This window comes from Hipposideros armiger, unplaced genomic scaffold (genome assembly GCF_001890085.2).
Source record: "Hipposideros armiger isolate ML-2016 unplaced genomic scaffold, ASM189008v1 scaffold_290, whole genome shotgun sequence".
NCBI classification, from domain to species: Eukaryota; Metazoa; Chordata; class Mammalia; order Chiroptera; family Hipposideridae; genus Hipposideros; species Hipposideros armiger.
The window spans coordinates 295,138-309,872 of NW_017731640.1; the positions used below are offsets into that span (position 1 = coordinate 295,138).

At 52.8% G+C, this 14,735-nt stretch overlaps 2 protein-coding genes and 1 long non-coding RNA gene across 4 annotated transcripts in view; 1 reads left to right on the forward strand and 2 right to left on the reverse strand.

Moving 5' to 3' along the window:
• OLFML2A (olfactomedin like 2A) overlaps positions 1–9,648 on the reverse strand; it is a 37,132-nt gene extending 27,484 nt beyond the window's left edge. The window contains exons 1-2 of the mRNA XM_019658785.1: positions 9,466–9,648; positions 460–723 (exon numbers count right to left, since the gene is read on the reverse strand). Of these exons, the coding sequence (XP_019514330.1) occupies positions 460–723; positions 9,466–9,558 (357 nt within the window). The 5' untranslated portion in view covers positions 9,559–9,648. The remainder of the gene's footprint in view (positions 1–459; positions 724–9,465) is intronic.
• Positions 9,649–12,885: 3,237 nt separating this feature from the next.
• Positions 12,886–13,888, reverse strand: LOC109391350 (uncharacterized). Its single transcript, XR_002125792.1, has 2 exons — positions 13,734–13,888; positions 12,886–13,221 (listed from the first exon to the last, which is right to left on the reverse strand). It is a non-coding gene; the product is annotated as an uncharacterized LOC109391350 (long non-coding RNA).
• Positions 13,889–14,177: 289 nt separating this feature from the next.
• The window catches only part of NR6A1 (nuclear receptor subfamily 6 group A member 1), a 204,950-nt gene continuing 204,392 nt past the window's right edge, over positions 14,178–14,735 (forward strand). Inside the window, exon 1 of one of the 2 annotated variants that reach the window (XM_019658826.1) lies at positions 14,178–14,480. In XM_019658826.1, coding sequence (XP_019514371.1) covers positions 14,381–14,480 — 100 coding nt within the window. In that variant the 5' untranslated portion in view covers positions 14,178–14,380. The remainder of the gene's footprint in view (positions 14,481–14,735) is intronic. The other variant, XM_019658827.1, reaches the window with a different exon arrangement.

Below are 14,735 nucleotides of genomic sequence, written 5' to 3' on the forward strand. Positions count from 1 at the left end.
AAAAAAAAAAAAAAAAAGATTAAGAAAAGAATTTAGGTAAAATAATCTGTGAAAAGAGCTTAGCACATCATCTGGCATACAGGTGGTACTTAACTATGGGAAATATTACTAATTAAAAACAATAAAATGGCACAAAATTAAAGTGTAAATACTATATGGAGGTGCCAACAGATGAACTAGTTTGGGTAAAATACAGGACACTGGACTTGATGGTAAGGGTAAGTGCTATATAGGTAAACGAGCCAAAGAATGCCACCTCCATCATTTACTGGCCGAGTGATCTTGGGCAAGAAGTGGCTTTAACTCAGGAAGCCTGTTTTCTCACCTGTGAAAGGGGACGATCACAGCACCTGCAGTAGAGTTTGTGGACTTTTCACTGTAAGGACAGCCTGGAGCCAGCCCAGGCAGGTACTTGCGCAGGAGGTGTTCCCATCCCCACCATCAACCCAGAAAGTCTACCTTGAGCAGCTCGGGTGCCTGCTTCTTGAGTTTCTCCATCTTCCACTCGTTCTCGCAGGGGTTGAGCGAGGAGGGTGGCGCTGTGCAGGAGCAGCGGCAGTCGGTCCCGGAGCTCACGGTCTCCACGGTGTAGAAATCCTCCACACGCGCCCGCCCGCTGCGCACGCGGCTGCATGCGTCCTTGCTCAGCGGCCGCATGATGCACTTGCAGCGGCAGTCGGAGCCCTCGGAGGTCATCCGCACCTGGTCCACATCACCAAACATCTGCAAGAGGGGTTTGAGTGAGTCACAGACCAGTGCTGGAGGGAGGGTACAGAGGAGGAGGAGGAGGAGGAGGGGACAGGTAGCAGAATCCAGCCTCCCTGGCTCTGGGGACTGGTAGGAGCAAACAGCCCTTCCAAGGAACTAGGGGCCTTATAATAATAACCCCAAGTAAAATATTAATGATTGCTGTGGAAAACAATTTCGCCTTTCCTCAGTAAGTTAAACAGAATTACCAGCATGGTGTCAGGAGGGTACCAGACTTATTGAAAGCGATCACTTTGTAAGCTGTATAAATGTCTAACCACTAAGCTGTATACGTGAAACTAATATAACATTGAAAGTCAACTGTAATTGAAAAATAAAACATAAAGTAGGGATACATTTTTTATTTTATTTTATTTTTTTTAAAGATTTTTATTGGGGAATTGGGGGGATGGGAACAGTGCTGGGGAATTGGGGGAAGGGGAACAGACAAGTTGCTGTCCTTTTTGTTCTTCAGTCTAGTTGAGGAGGTCGTCGTTTCACTGGCCCAAGTTGGCACCATCGCTGCGCTCTTCCCGGGCGAGGCAGATCAGTCGCTGGCTTCTGGATGGCCGCTCACTGCGGCTGCTGGCCGCTCACGCTGGCTGCTGGCTACATACGGTAGCCCATGGCAACCCACTGCCACAGGGGCTGCAGCCTACGCCGTCGCCCGCGACTCACAGCAGCCCAGCTCCAGGTCGAGCTGTTGTTCAGCATCTTAGCTGTAGAGGGCAGTGTCATTGGCCCTCATATGTGGGATCTGAACCGGGGCCCTCTGGCATCCCAAGCCAGTTCTTAACCATCGCGCCACTCGGCCGGCCCGGGATACATTTTTTAAATTACCAGATGACCCAATAATTCTACTTCTAGGTATATCCCCAAAATAATTGAAGACAGGTATTCAAACAAAGACTTGTACATGAATGTTCATAGCAGCACGATTCACAATGACCACAAGGTGGAAACACCCCAAATGTCCATCATCTGATGAATGAAGAAACAAAATGTGGCACATCCACACAATGGAATATTATTCAGCCATAAAAAGGAATGAAGTACTGATACGTGCGACAACATGAATGAGCCTTGAAAACATGATGCTCAGTGAAAGAAGCCAAACACAAAAGGCTACATATTCCATTTATATTAATATCCAGAACAGGCAAATCCATAGAGACAGAAAGCAGATTATCGGTTGCCAGGATTTAGCGGGAGGGAGGAACGGGAAATGACTGCTTAGTGTGTCCGGGGTTTCCTTTTGGAGTGATGAAAATGTTCTGGAACTAGAAAGGGGTGACGGTTGCACAACACTGTGAATGTACTAAATGCTACTGAATTGTGTACTTTAAAGTGGTTAAAATAGTAGATTTTGTGTTATGTGTATTTTACCATAATAGTAAACAATATGAATGGAGACCTTTTATTGGGCACTTACTCCATCCCAGGTTTCACGTACATCATACCCTTTCCTTATACCTGTGTATGGGGAGGGGGTACTGTTTTCTCCAAAGTCCTTACCATGGCCTTCAAGCCCTATGTGAGTTGACACCTTTTCCTCAACCTTCTCTTGCCACCCTTGCCTTCACTCCACTCCAGCCTCAGGGCCTTTGCAGATGTGGTGCCCTTATCCTGAAACCCTTATCCCCGAAATTCCCTTGTCTAGTCTCTCACATCCCTTACACAGCACCTCCTCCGAGAAGCCTTCCCTGGCCACCCACCTTCCATTACTCAGTCCCCTTATCTATTGGCTTTGTTTTTCTTTATTGCACCTATTACCATCTGAAATATTATATCCGTGTTCACTTAACTTTTGTCTCCCCTCTACTGAAGGCACCATTAAGAGGCAGGAATTTTGTCTAGTTTCCTCCGATAGCCCCAGAACAGTGCCTGCCTGACCTGTACTTGGAGCTCTGTAAATATTTGTTGGATAAATGAGCCTGCATTTTGCAGACACGTGAAAGCGCAGGGCTAAGAACATGGTATCTGGACCCTGGGATAGTGACTGTGAGCTGTGGGCCACTCGACCTTTCTGTGCCTACTTCCTTGTTTGTAAAATGGGCTCCTGCCTCGTGGGATTGTTGTGAAGATTAAATGAGTTAATATAGGTAAAGAACAGAGCCTAGCACATAGTGAGTGTGAGCCATTAATATAGCTGAAGAAACAGAGGCTCCAAGAAGTGAAATCACATGTCTAAGGTCGCACAGCTTTGGCTGTGGCCGACTTTGGATCAGAATCACTGGTCTATGCTGCTTCTCCTACAGACCTGTCCCCTACACCCTGTGTGACCTTAAACAGGTTACATAACCTCTCTGAGTTTCATTCCTGTGGTAAAATGGATGACTCTCCATATCCGGCCTTCTTGTAGTGAGAATCAAATGAAATAACGTGACCTCCATTTAGTAGTTTCCCTCCCCTCCTCATTTTTTCCTTCAATCCCATCCCGGGAGCCACACACCCAAGGGTCTGGCTGTGGTCACTGGGGGCAGCAGGACTTTGTGCCTTTAGCAGTCAGCTCAGTGAGATCAGTGACAGGTGCCTGGCTCAGTCATCGCCTGCAGCCTGTGTTGCCCTGACACACCCGCTGGGCTCTGGAAGCGCCAGCCAGCCACACCCCTGGCTGGCTCAGCCAGCCCACCCCGAGCTCCAGAATCTTGGGAGATAGCTCTTCATGGCTCAGTCAACAAATACCCCAGGTCTCATGGCTACTCGGCTCTCACTGAAGCCACCAAGACCCAACTGCATTCTGGGCTTTCTGCCCAGCCAAGCACCCATGAGTGTCTCCCCACAGCCCTGTAGGGAAGGGCTGTTGGCACTCCACGTCTGCTCAAGCCCTCAGATACCTATTTGAGCAACTGGCCTCTGCCAGATGCTGGTTGATAGCTGGAGGTGCAAAAGAAATAGAACAAGGTACGTTCTTGGCTTTTCTAGCCATGGGAGAAGTTGGCACAGCGAGCTTTGAGAACACAGAGACAGACACCCATGACGATTGCTCAGAGCGCACCCATGGGGGGCATCTTTAAGGAGGAGGGCATTCCAGGGAGAGCAAATCAGATACGCAAAGACAAGCAAGGGCCTGGCACCTTGGGGACTTGGAGGAGGTTCACTCTGGCTGGTGCTTGCAGGGAGCCTGGGGTGTTGGAGGTAAGGCTGCGGGTGGCAGGCAAAGGATGGAGGGCCCTGAAAGATGGCTGAAGATCTTGGCTTCTTACTGAAAATACTGGGGTATCACAGAAGGGTTTTAATCAGGGGGAGCCAGGGTCAAATCACCATCATGGGAAGTTCACTCAGCTGCTTGGTGGGCAGATGGTGGAGGGGGCAAGCCTGAGGCGCGAAGTCCAGGGAGGAGACATTTATTGAGAGCTCACTGAGTGCTGGGGAAGTGACTTAACCTCTCTGTGCCTCAGTCTCCTCATCAGTAAAATGGGGGTACTACTAGCGCCTACCCAACAAAGGGCTGTGTGAGGACTGAGAGATGGAAGACCAGGAATACGCTGAGTCAGGCGCCAGGAGCACACACTGTGGTCCATATATTGTAGCTGTTATTATTACCACCAATAATCCTGAAAGGGAGTTGTTTAGCCGATTGTTTCTCCACATGGGTGCATTGGTAGATATTCTTAGCAGCGTCCTACAGATGAGGAAACTGAGCCTTGGAGCCATCAAATGACTTGTTCAAGGGCCCCTGGGGGATGAGCAAGGTGGGGAAGGGGACAGCTATGGGTGGAAGCTTTACAAAGTGTATTGTGGGCACTGTGGGGCAATTCTCCCCTGCCCAGGAAACACTGCCAGCCATGCTAGGGGTCCTGAACATTCATTCCTTAGATCACCACTAGTACCTTAAGCCTGCCTTCTCTTTGAGACTCCTGGACCCCCTTCCCAGCTCTGGTGGGACCTCTAGCCATCTCCACCCACTCCCCCAGGTGGGGCTAAGAGCCCAGTGGGTGGATGTGGGTGTGTTATGTGTGGCCAGGCCAGAGAGGCCTCCTCCTTGGGACCCACCCATCATCCCAACACCCTCCCCCACCAGCAACAGCCTCCACATCAGACTGCAACATTCCTTCCCTCCTCAGATGAGGTGCTACGTCCTGATGGGGGCGGAGGCCAGCAGTTGGAACAGGGCCTCTGCTCCCAGCCCCAGCTGCCAGGAGCCCCGGCAGGGCCCTATCTCCCGTGATTACTACGTTCTGTGGTGCTTTGATTGGAGGAGGCAGAGCGACAGGGTGAGGAGCCAAGCCTAGACTAAAATCCCAGCTCCCACATCTCCCTGCCTGGCCTTGAATCCTGTAAGCCTCAGCTTCCTCCTCTGTAAAATGGGGAGGCCAACAGTCCTTTCCTCGTAAACTCACCCTGAGGCTGAAATGAGTTAATGCATGCAGAGTGCCTGGCACCAAGCTTGGCACAGAGTAACTGCTCTCTAAATGGTACTTGCTATTCAAGTTGCTGCCAACCACCCTCCCTCACACTTGCACATCATTTTCTACCCTTCTTTGCTCTCACCACAACCCCATCTTAGAGGAGAAATCTGAGCACCAGAGAAGGCTAGGGGCTTGCCCAGGGTCACACAGCACAGCCTGACTCCAAGATTTGGTTTACATGCTGTTCATCCCATGACCACCCATAGTCACCAGGCAAGGGCCTCTCCACCAGCTGGGACAGAGAAGGGGGCCCTGGGTTGGGCTATGGGGGAGCATAGGACCTGGGGCTCCCACTGGGCCTGGCCCACCCTGCTCTTGGCATGAGGGCTGGAGTTGCTGCCAAGCAGCAAAGTCCCTGCCTCAGCTCCCCATCTCTCCCTGCAGCCTCCTCGCTCAGCACACACAGCTGCCAAAGCCCCCAAAAGTGTGGGTGGATGGTGTTTTAAAAGGTCCCTAGGTATTTGCAAGGAAATCCCACAATGAGATGGCCAGAGGGCGTACTTGAGATTTTTCTGAAAAGAGATGGATAAATCTGGATAGAATTGGGAAGAGGGAGATTCAAGCTGTGAAATGTTCTAGAACTGGAACAGGTTCAAATTATGTCACCTTGAGGCTGAGTCTTCCCTCTTCTCTCATGGCCAGCCCAGACTCATTGAGAGGCAGCTTCCATGTCCTCCTGCTGGCAAAGACCACCTGCCCCCCCACACACACACACACAGCCCACTGCCAGCTGGACACCTCGCCCTGGATGCCTGCAGGCGCCTCCAAACTCAGTCCATCCATAACTGGACCCAGCATCGTCTCCTAAACCGGTGTCTATCTACCCTCCTGTCCACCCCAGATCTGAGTCTCCTTCTTATTCTGGACAAACCATTGGTCATTTTCTTCCGATTCTTCATCTTAAGTTATTTCCCATCTCTCTCCCTTGCTCTCCACACCATGGCTACAGCCCGAGTTCAGTCCACATTAACTGCTACCTGGACAGTAGCCTCCTCTCTGCTGGATCAATCTTCCAAAAGCTTCTCTTTGGTGATCTGTTACTCTCTTGCTCTACAAACCTCCATGGCTCCCTGTCACCGCGAGTTCTCAGCTAGGGGATGTGCCTCAGAATTACCTGGGGTGCACTTGGAAAATGCAGATGCCCTGGCCCAGCTCTATACCCCTTGTCTCAGACTTGCAGGCTCCCCTGGCCATCTGGTTGCCCACTAAAGGCTGGGAATCCTGGAATCCCAGGATTCTCCAAAGTCCTCAAGCTCTGTCCAGGATATTTGAGCAGCCCCACCTGCCTCTTTTGCCCCCTCAGTGTTTATGTCTGTCAAATGGGGAGGGTCCGCTGAAGTATCAGAGTGTTGGGAGGAGGGTTGTGTAAGATCCTGAAGTAAGTGCTGGGCATGGGGGTTGGCACACAGGATGTTTCTCAGGGCTTTGTCCTGGGCGTCCCAGCCAATGGGAACGTTAGGGGATACCCTCCCTGCGAGAGACTGTGTGTGTGCAGGAGGACTCCATCACTGTGCATCCCTTGCCTGCTCCAGAGCCTGTTTCCAATTACACCCACAGGCGGAAACTCCAGAGCAGAGGCACAGCAACACCTAAGCCCCTGGGGCCAGCCTGGCCTGGAACTTCTGATCCAGCCCGGGACACCACTGCTTGCTTACTCCAGCCCCTCCTGCTCCCCTGGCCCAGTTCCCTTGTCTTGGCTTTCTCCCTGTCCTTGGGCCCTGGTCAAAGGTAGGGCTGACCAAGGACCCCCTTCCAACACATGAATGCGTGGAGGCACCAGCAGCCCTTTCACAGATGGGGAAACTGAGGTAGAGATGGGTAATTCTCAGCCACATTCCAAGGACACAGAATAAAAAGCAGGCTCCCAGAGGTCTCTGGTGCCATGCCTGGGTTTCATGTGGTTACCTGTCTGTCCCTCCCAACCTCCATGCTGGGCAGCCCCTCAGAAATGCCAGAGATGCTGTGAACTCTGTCTCTCATTCCCAAGCTGGACAAAGCACTTCCTTACATGGAAAGTACAAATCCTGTTTAGGAAAGACCTTGCTATAAACACGAAATTCACACGCTGAGAGAGGAGCTGGCCAAGACCACAGAGTTCTGTGGTGAGAACTGGGGTTAAGCTGCCCTACTGTACCCCAGAAAGTACTGGGCAGCAGAGGGGGCTGAACCTCCTAGGAGCAGGATGCCTGAAGAGGGGCCAGCTTAACTCATTAGAGCCCTAGATGGTCTTCAGGTCCCAGGCTGGCCCTCCCAAGTGCTCCCCACAACCCAGGAAAAGAGGACAGACCGGGCTTGGAGAGGCAGGAGGGAGAAGGTGATAATGAAAACAGCTTTCTGCAGAGCCAGCAGGAGTCCGGCTGTGCTGAGGAATGCGGAGTAAATTCACCCATTACTTGATTTTTATTTTTCCCAGCTGGCAAAAGCAGCGTGGGGTGGGAGGTATCTGGGGGAGGGCTGTGCTGAGTCCCCCAGCTGCTACATCCTCCAAATTCTAGGATGTGCTTCCCCACCCCACCAGCCCCAGCTTGCCCTGGGACAACTAAACACACACACACACCCCCAACCTAGCAAGTGTTTGGCTGACTCACTACATAAACAGGGTGTTGGGTTTTCTTTGTCTTTGCTTTGTTTTGAATGCTAGCCCTCCCCCACAAGCTCTACAGCCCTCTATGTGGCTCAGAGGATGCCCAAGACCGAAAGTCCTCCCAGCCAGAGAAATCAGAGGGGCAAAACAATGATCAGGTTTGAGGGGGGGAAGTGTTTCTGCTCACTTGTTCCCATACCTGAGCCAGGTCAGGGAATCCTAGAAGGCCCTATATAGAAAGGAAGATGGGAAGACATTGTTTTTCAGATGGGGAAACTGAAGCCCACAAACAGGCAGTGACTTATCCAAGGTCACAGAGCCAAAGAACAACAAAGGGCCAGACCTAGGGTTTTTGATTCATAAGCCAGTTGCCTCTCTATACACCCTAGTTTCCCCATCTGTAAAATGGGAATGATATTTATTCCCCTCTTGTCAGGACTGCAGCACATGGTCAGGGCTACAGCCCACTTGTTTTCGTATTCTGAGCTGAATCTTTAAGCTGAGGGTCTGACCGCCAGTGTCCACTGCTCATATACTTACCATGTGGTCAGTGACTTCTGCCCTTTACCTGTCTGTGGAACAGGCAGCCTCACTTTCTACCCAGGAAAGAGGCTGGAGAGACATCGAGAGAAATCACTCCTTTGCTCTCATGCTCCATGAGCAGGGCCCGACCTCCTTCCTGCCCCTCACTAACCCCAGTCCAGTTATCATCCTCAACTGGGTCATTTCCAGAACACCCTTAAGGTCCCCTGCTCTGACTGACTCTAAGTGCTTGCTTTCTCTACCTTCTGGATATCACCCCCTTCTGGGTTCCCTGTGGTGAGATTTCATAATCACAGTGCCATTTGTTGGGCACCTACTAGGTGCCAGGTGAGGTGCTAAAAGTTTCCCAGGCATGATCTCACTAATCTAGAGATCATCAATGCCAGGCGTTGGGACTGTTAACTGTTCCGGTATTTACAAGTGAGGAAATGGAGGCTCAGAGACGTAAAGACCAGAGGTCGCCCAGCTGAGAGGTGGAGGTGGGATTTGAACCGAGGTCTGCTGGACACCAGAGCAGATCCTTTTAGCCACAACTGAAAACAGCTCAGGTCATTTCTGGAGACGCGGTGTCCTACAGAGGGTGCATCAGATCCCTGGCAGGCAAATGACTAGTCCAGCTGGGTTCACTGGGGAAGGACTCTCGGTCCCCAGCATGGCCCGAAAGCCTTCGGCCAGGGGCCGCTGCAAACCTGGGAATCGCTGGGTAGCAGTTACCCAGGGGTCTGCCCCCACGTGCATCAGCCTTCCATGGAAACTGAGCCAGATCTCCAGGCTGCCTCTGCCCAGCGCTCCTGGGAATCCCTTCCCTCGGCTGGGAACTGCATCTCCTGTCCGCGCCCCCTCCAACCTTTCAGCGCCCCCTCTCCCTGGCCCTGGCTTTCAGTGCTGACCTCCATCCCGCACTGGACTGGGTCCCAGCGCCCCTTCCTCAGGCTCCGGGTCCCAAGCACCACTACCATCTCCAGCGCTTCTTCCGTCTCGCACTCCTCTCCCGGGGTCCTGGCTCTAGCAGCTTCCGTGTTATGCTCAAGGTCCAGTTTACCCTCTCCCGGTGGGGTTTACGCTCTCCCGGTCCTTCGCTCCCGATCTGGGACACCCTTGGTGCGCACCCCCAGCCATAGCGCCCCCTCGCGCCCGACTCCCCGCCGAGCAGTGCCCGGGTCCGAGGGCTGAGAGTACCTTACTATCAGCGCGCACAGGGCCCACGCACAGCAGCAGCGGCAGGAGCAGGGTCAGCCACCGGGTCCGGGGCGGTAGGGTGGCCGCTGCCATGGCAGGACGGGCACGGTGGGCACGGACAGCCGGGCGCAAAAGCTGGGAAGCGCGAGCCGCACTGCAAACTCTGTGCCGCCGCCAACTCTGCCCGCGCGGCACGCCCCCCGCTCGCCTGCGGCTCCCCGCCCCCGCGCCCCCTCCCGCGCCTCTGGAGGCGGAGCTAGGGTGGAAGGGGGCATGCCGCCCCGCCTAGTCGGCTCGCTGTGGGGCCTCTTTGCCACCGGGCGGCTCTCCAAAGGGCATCCTGCAAGGACACAAAAAAGGGTCTTGTTCGAAGCCCGCAGGAACAGCGGGGCATTAAGAGCAGCGCGGATTCCCCACACAGAGCCCTGTTCTGAGGTCCTGTTCGGCGACATGTGGGACCTTGGGCATGTCTCTTCGCCTCTTTAAGCCTCAGTTTCCTCGTCTGTAAAATGGGGAAATTGTGCTTTCCCTTTGAAGTGGTGTAAAGTTCAGATGAGTGAGGTTTCCAGGGCAGGCGAGCCTTTGAACCCTCCAAACACCCCGAAACCGCCAGCTTTACCCTTTTCACGGCTCAAACCCTTCTCTCTCGCATGTTCCATTTCTTCCTCCCTCCAAGATCCCACCCGTCAACCCCCAACTAAACTCCAGTAACTCCTACCTTTTAAACACCCTCCCTCATCGTTATCATGAGGACGGAGCGCCTCATCTCTGATTCTCAGGCAGCAAAACTTTCCCCTGCAGCAGCCTTAGTCGCCACTCCTCAGGTTCCCTGCCCATCCCTTCACTGCAGCCGTCTTCGGGCTCACCGTGGAAATGCCTTGTTGAGGTCCCCGGGAACTCCTGTAACCGACCCAGGGCGGCACCTTTCTACCCTCCCAGGATCTTGATCGCGTCTCCTTCTCAAATCGTCTTCTCGCTCGGTTTCTTTCGGATTTCCCCTCGCATCTCACCCCCAGCTCCTTCTCAATCACTTTTGCAAGTCCTTTCGCCTCTGCACACCCCGGGGGGCCGGACTCCTTCTCGTCCTTCCCCACACTGTCTCTGTAGGTGACCCCTCCCCTGAGCCCAAGATAGGGTGGCCACTTGTGTCTATTTACCCGGCTTTGTAAACTTCAGCTGCTCAAAAAGAAACTTATTTGTGCCACGAATGTTTCTGCCCTCCACTCCTGCCCCACCCCTACTCTCAAGCACTTCCTCCTCACCCACACCCTCCCCTCTTCATCATAGAATTTATCACTCTATGAAACTCTTTCCATCTCGTATGTGTGTTTCTTTAGGTCATTGGTGCCTTCCCTTGGGGGAGAGAAATAAGGCCACCAGTGCACATACTTTGTGCGAGAGCAGGTAGCTCAGTAGTCTCAAAGTGTGCTCCCAGGACAAGCATCCCCTGGGAACTTGTTAGAGATGCAAATTCTCACCCCCACTCCCCCCAAGGATGCAGGAACTCTAGAGGTGGGGGCCCAGCAATCTGTATTTTAACAAGCCCTCCCTGGGATTTAAGGTTTTTGAACTGCCGGCCTAGCACAAGTTCTGATGTTCCGTAACTCTTAGCTCAATTAAGAATCACGTGTAGTAGGTGTTTAGGACAAGTTAGCTTCTTTCCTAACTAGAGGTCCTCTAGGGAGGTGTCAAAACCAGGGCTAGATTAGTGTAAAAAATAAATATGGTGTGTGTTTTTATGTGCACAGATTATCTGGGAATGGACGCCATAAATCCAAATGGTAGTTATCTCTAAGGAGGGGAACCAGATGTTGGTAATCAGAGTAAGGAGATAAGGCTTACTTTTCATTGAATACTTTTTTGCATACTGGGGATTTTGTAGTGTGTGTCCTATCTATTCAAATAATAGAAAAAACGTACTTTAAACAAATGGAACCTGGTGATTTCCCTTTCCCAGCCCTTTCTCCCCATGCAGCCTGACTCTGACTCTGGATGAGGTCCTGAACAAGCAAGGCTGCTGTCACCAGGGAGCTCTGCCCCCAGACGGCTATTTCTCAACATGGCCCCATGGTCTCCTCCTCTCCACTCCTCTCTCCTTCAGTGAGCTCCAGTCACTATGGATTCTCAGTTCCAACTTAGCCTCAGGACCTTTGCACATGCTGTTCCTGCACACGCTGTTTCTTTCACCCAAAACTCACTCTGCCCAGTATGACTCACTCCTACTCATCCTTCCCATCTTATTTCAATGCTCCTTATCCCCAAAAGCCTCCCCTAATGATCACCCAGGACCAGAATGAGCCATGTCACACACTCTCATAACACCAGGAACTTCTGTGTTCTCTTGTTAACATTTATATGCAGTTATGGGTTTGTGTGATTGTTTGATTTGATTAGAGTCTGTTTCCCCCACCACAGGGCAAGGCCCTCATGATGGGGTTCACACCTGCCTTGTTCTTAGCTGTATCCCTCTCTTGTCCTGTTTGTCTGCCTCTGGCCTCAGGACCACTCCCCTGCAGAATCCCTCCTTATCCTTACTGTCCTTTCCAGCTCTTCTGTCATGAGTCCTCCTGGTGGTGGGAGTCCTTTTCATGTGTCTTTCTGTTTCATTTGTAAACTAGGGTGTGTGTGTGTGTGACAGAGAGTACTGATTCCTTAGGACTGTTGGGGGACACTGGTGGGGAAAGGCTCCATAGTAGGTGCTGGACACATAGTAGGTGGTTACCTCACAAGACCCTATACTTAGGACAGTGGCTGGGATCTCAGTATATTGTCATTGCCCTCAACTTTCTCAATTTTGTGGTAGGTGATTCTTCCCAAGAAGCATTTTCAGAAGAGCTGTAACTGATATTAGGACCACTTTTTACATTAGTTACATTAGTAATAGGCCCCATTTATTGGGCCAGATCTTATACTAATTGCTTTGCATGCATAGCATCACCTTATTTAATTCTTGTAACAATCCTGTGAGGTAGCAACTACCATTATTATCTCTTACCCCTTACAGCCAGGTATTAATAACAGTGTCCCTGAGATGTTTGAACAGGATTTTGAAAGATGAATAAGGGTTTGGGAGTGAAGTGAAGCCAGCAGCATTCCAGCTTGAAGGAACCAAGGGCTCAGGTTCTAGTTTCTAACCCAATAGGTTTGGAATCCCTCTCTCTGCTGTGTGACTTCATCAGTGTATGACAGGGACAATACTGGAGCTACCTCAGAGTGGGTGTGAGGTTTAGACAACATAATGTTAATGTAAATCTCTCAGAACAGTAGTGAGGCACAGATTAAGGATGCAATACAGGTTAACTAATGTTAATAAGGAACCCTCAAGTGCAGGGAAAAGTTGCAAAACCTCCTGCGTAGCAGGTGAAGGGAAGGGCATGATGAAAAATGTGGGCAGGGACAGACCACACAGGGATACAAATGTCAGGATGAGGGCTTTTTGAAAATTAAGGAATGACATAGACAAGCCAAAGGATTGGTGGGGCGGGGTGGAGAAAGGGCGGGAAATGGGCAGCCAGTGAGGAAACCGCGGCATAACCAGGCAGGGTAGAGGCGGGCAAGACGTTAGTGTTCTTGTTCTTTGTCTTCAAGCAGGCCAGGTAGGGCTTAGACCTTGGGCGGCAGCCGCGAAGTCCTTCAGTGAGACGGTGGCCAAAGGCAGACGCCCCGGCAGGTCCAGAGGCTGGTGTCCGCGCGCCACCTGGTGTCCGCAGGAGATGGGCTCAGCCGCGAGCAGCAGGCTTTGGAAAATCCGGGAAACTGAGGCGGGGAGCAGGGGAAGGGGGTTGGGTATCTTCCAATTGGACCTCGACCCGATTCCAACCCCATTTTACAGACAGGGAAACTGAGAAGGGAAGGCGAACAAAGATAGGTAAGGAGCCTCTCAAACCGAGAGCTTCAAGACACCAGGAATTAAGAGTCTTGAGAGTTCCTTTTTTTTTTTTTTGGTCTTTTTTTAGCTGAGCCATCCTGCCACCTGTTGGCAGCTCAGCGTTAGCTCAGCTCCGGCTGGGAATCGAACTGGGTTGCTCAGAGCTCGCACTCTTGAGCGAGCTCTTAACCAACTGACCTACTCGGCCGGCCAGAGAATTTCTTTAATGGCAGCAATGACTTAGAGCTTAGTTCGCCATTCTGTTCTACGGGAAAGGCGGAAAATGAAAGAGGAGGAAGAGAAACTTTAGTCTTTCCCGCCCACCCGGAGGTAAAAGGCTTTAAAGAGTACCCCGGAAAGTAGAGTTTTATAGATTCTATTTGCATACGAACGCAGTCACCTCGAGTTAAACTCCGGTCCTTTAATCTCGGGTCCAATTTGTCCCGAAGCCGCGGAGGAAGGCCCTAGTGAATACCTCCGAACTCCGCCCCATCCGAGCCCCGCCTATAGGGCTGGGCTTCGTTGCACGTGCTCACCCGGCTCCTTCTCGACCCGCCTCCTAGGAAAGAATCATTGTCGGGGCGGGGGGATATGAGGAATCATAGGGAAGGTTGACGATGCATAAATCACAATAAAGAAAAGGCCCTGAGTAATCTTTGTTACATTTTTACCAGAAATTTTTAATCGGTTTCATGATCTTGACAGGACTTGGATTTCCCTTCTTCAGGGTTGGTTCTCCTTCTTCCCACCCCTTCAGTTGGCGGAGTCCCGTGCGGACGGCCTCGCCGGGAGGACTCCAATACCCAGCGTGCTCCGCAGGGCCGTGCGTGGCAGCGGCGCGTGACGTCGGGGGAGGGAGCTGGCCAGTGCTGAGGGGGCGCGGTGCGGAGGGGCTAGGAGCCGGGCGACTGGCGGCCCAGAGTGCGCGGCGGCCCGGAGCCCGCCGGCCCCTGACAGCCCCCTCCCCCTGGCGGACGACGACGACGGCGGCAACGGCGCTGGTCATGGCGGAGCAGCGAACCGAGCGCGGGCCTTGAGCACCACCGCATGGAGCGGGACGAACGGCCGCCTAGCGGAGGGGGAGGCGGCGGGGGCTCGGCGGGGTTCCTGGAGCCGCCCGCCGCGCTCCCTCCGCCGCCGCGCAACGGTGGGTGAGGGGCGTGCAGAGCCCGGGCCCAGCAAGAACTGGCCCTCTGTCCCCTACCCCGGGGATCCCCCTCCTTTCAGTGGACTCTCACTCTGGGAAGCTGCAGCGACCCCGGGTCCCCTCGGCGTGGACCTTCACCCGGGTCCCCCTCAGCGCGGACCCTCCCTCTCCTCTCCTGAGTGTGTACCCTCCCCCTCCCTCTCCGGTCCCCTCCGCGCGGATCCTCCCCCTGCCGGGTTCCCTCCACCCCGACCT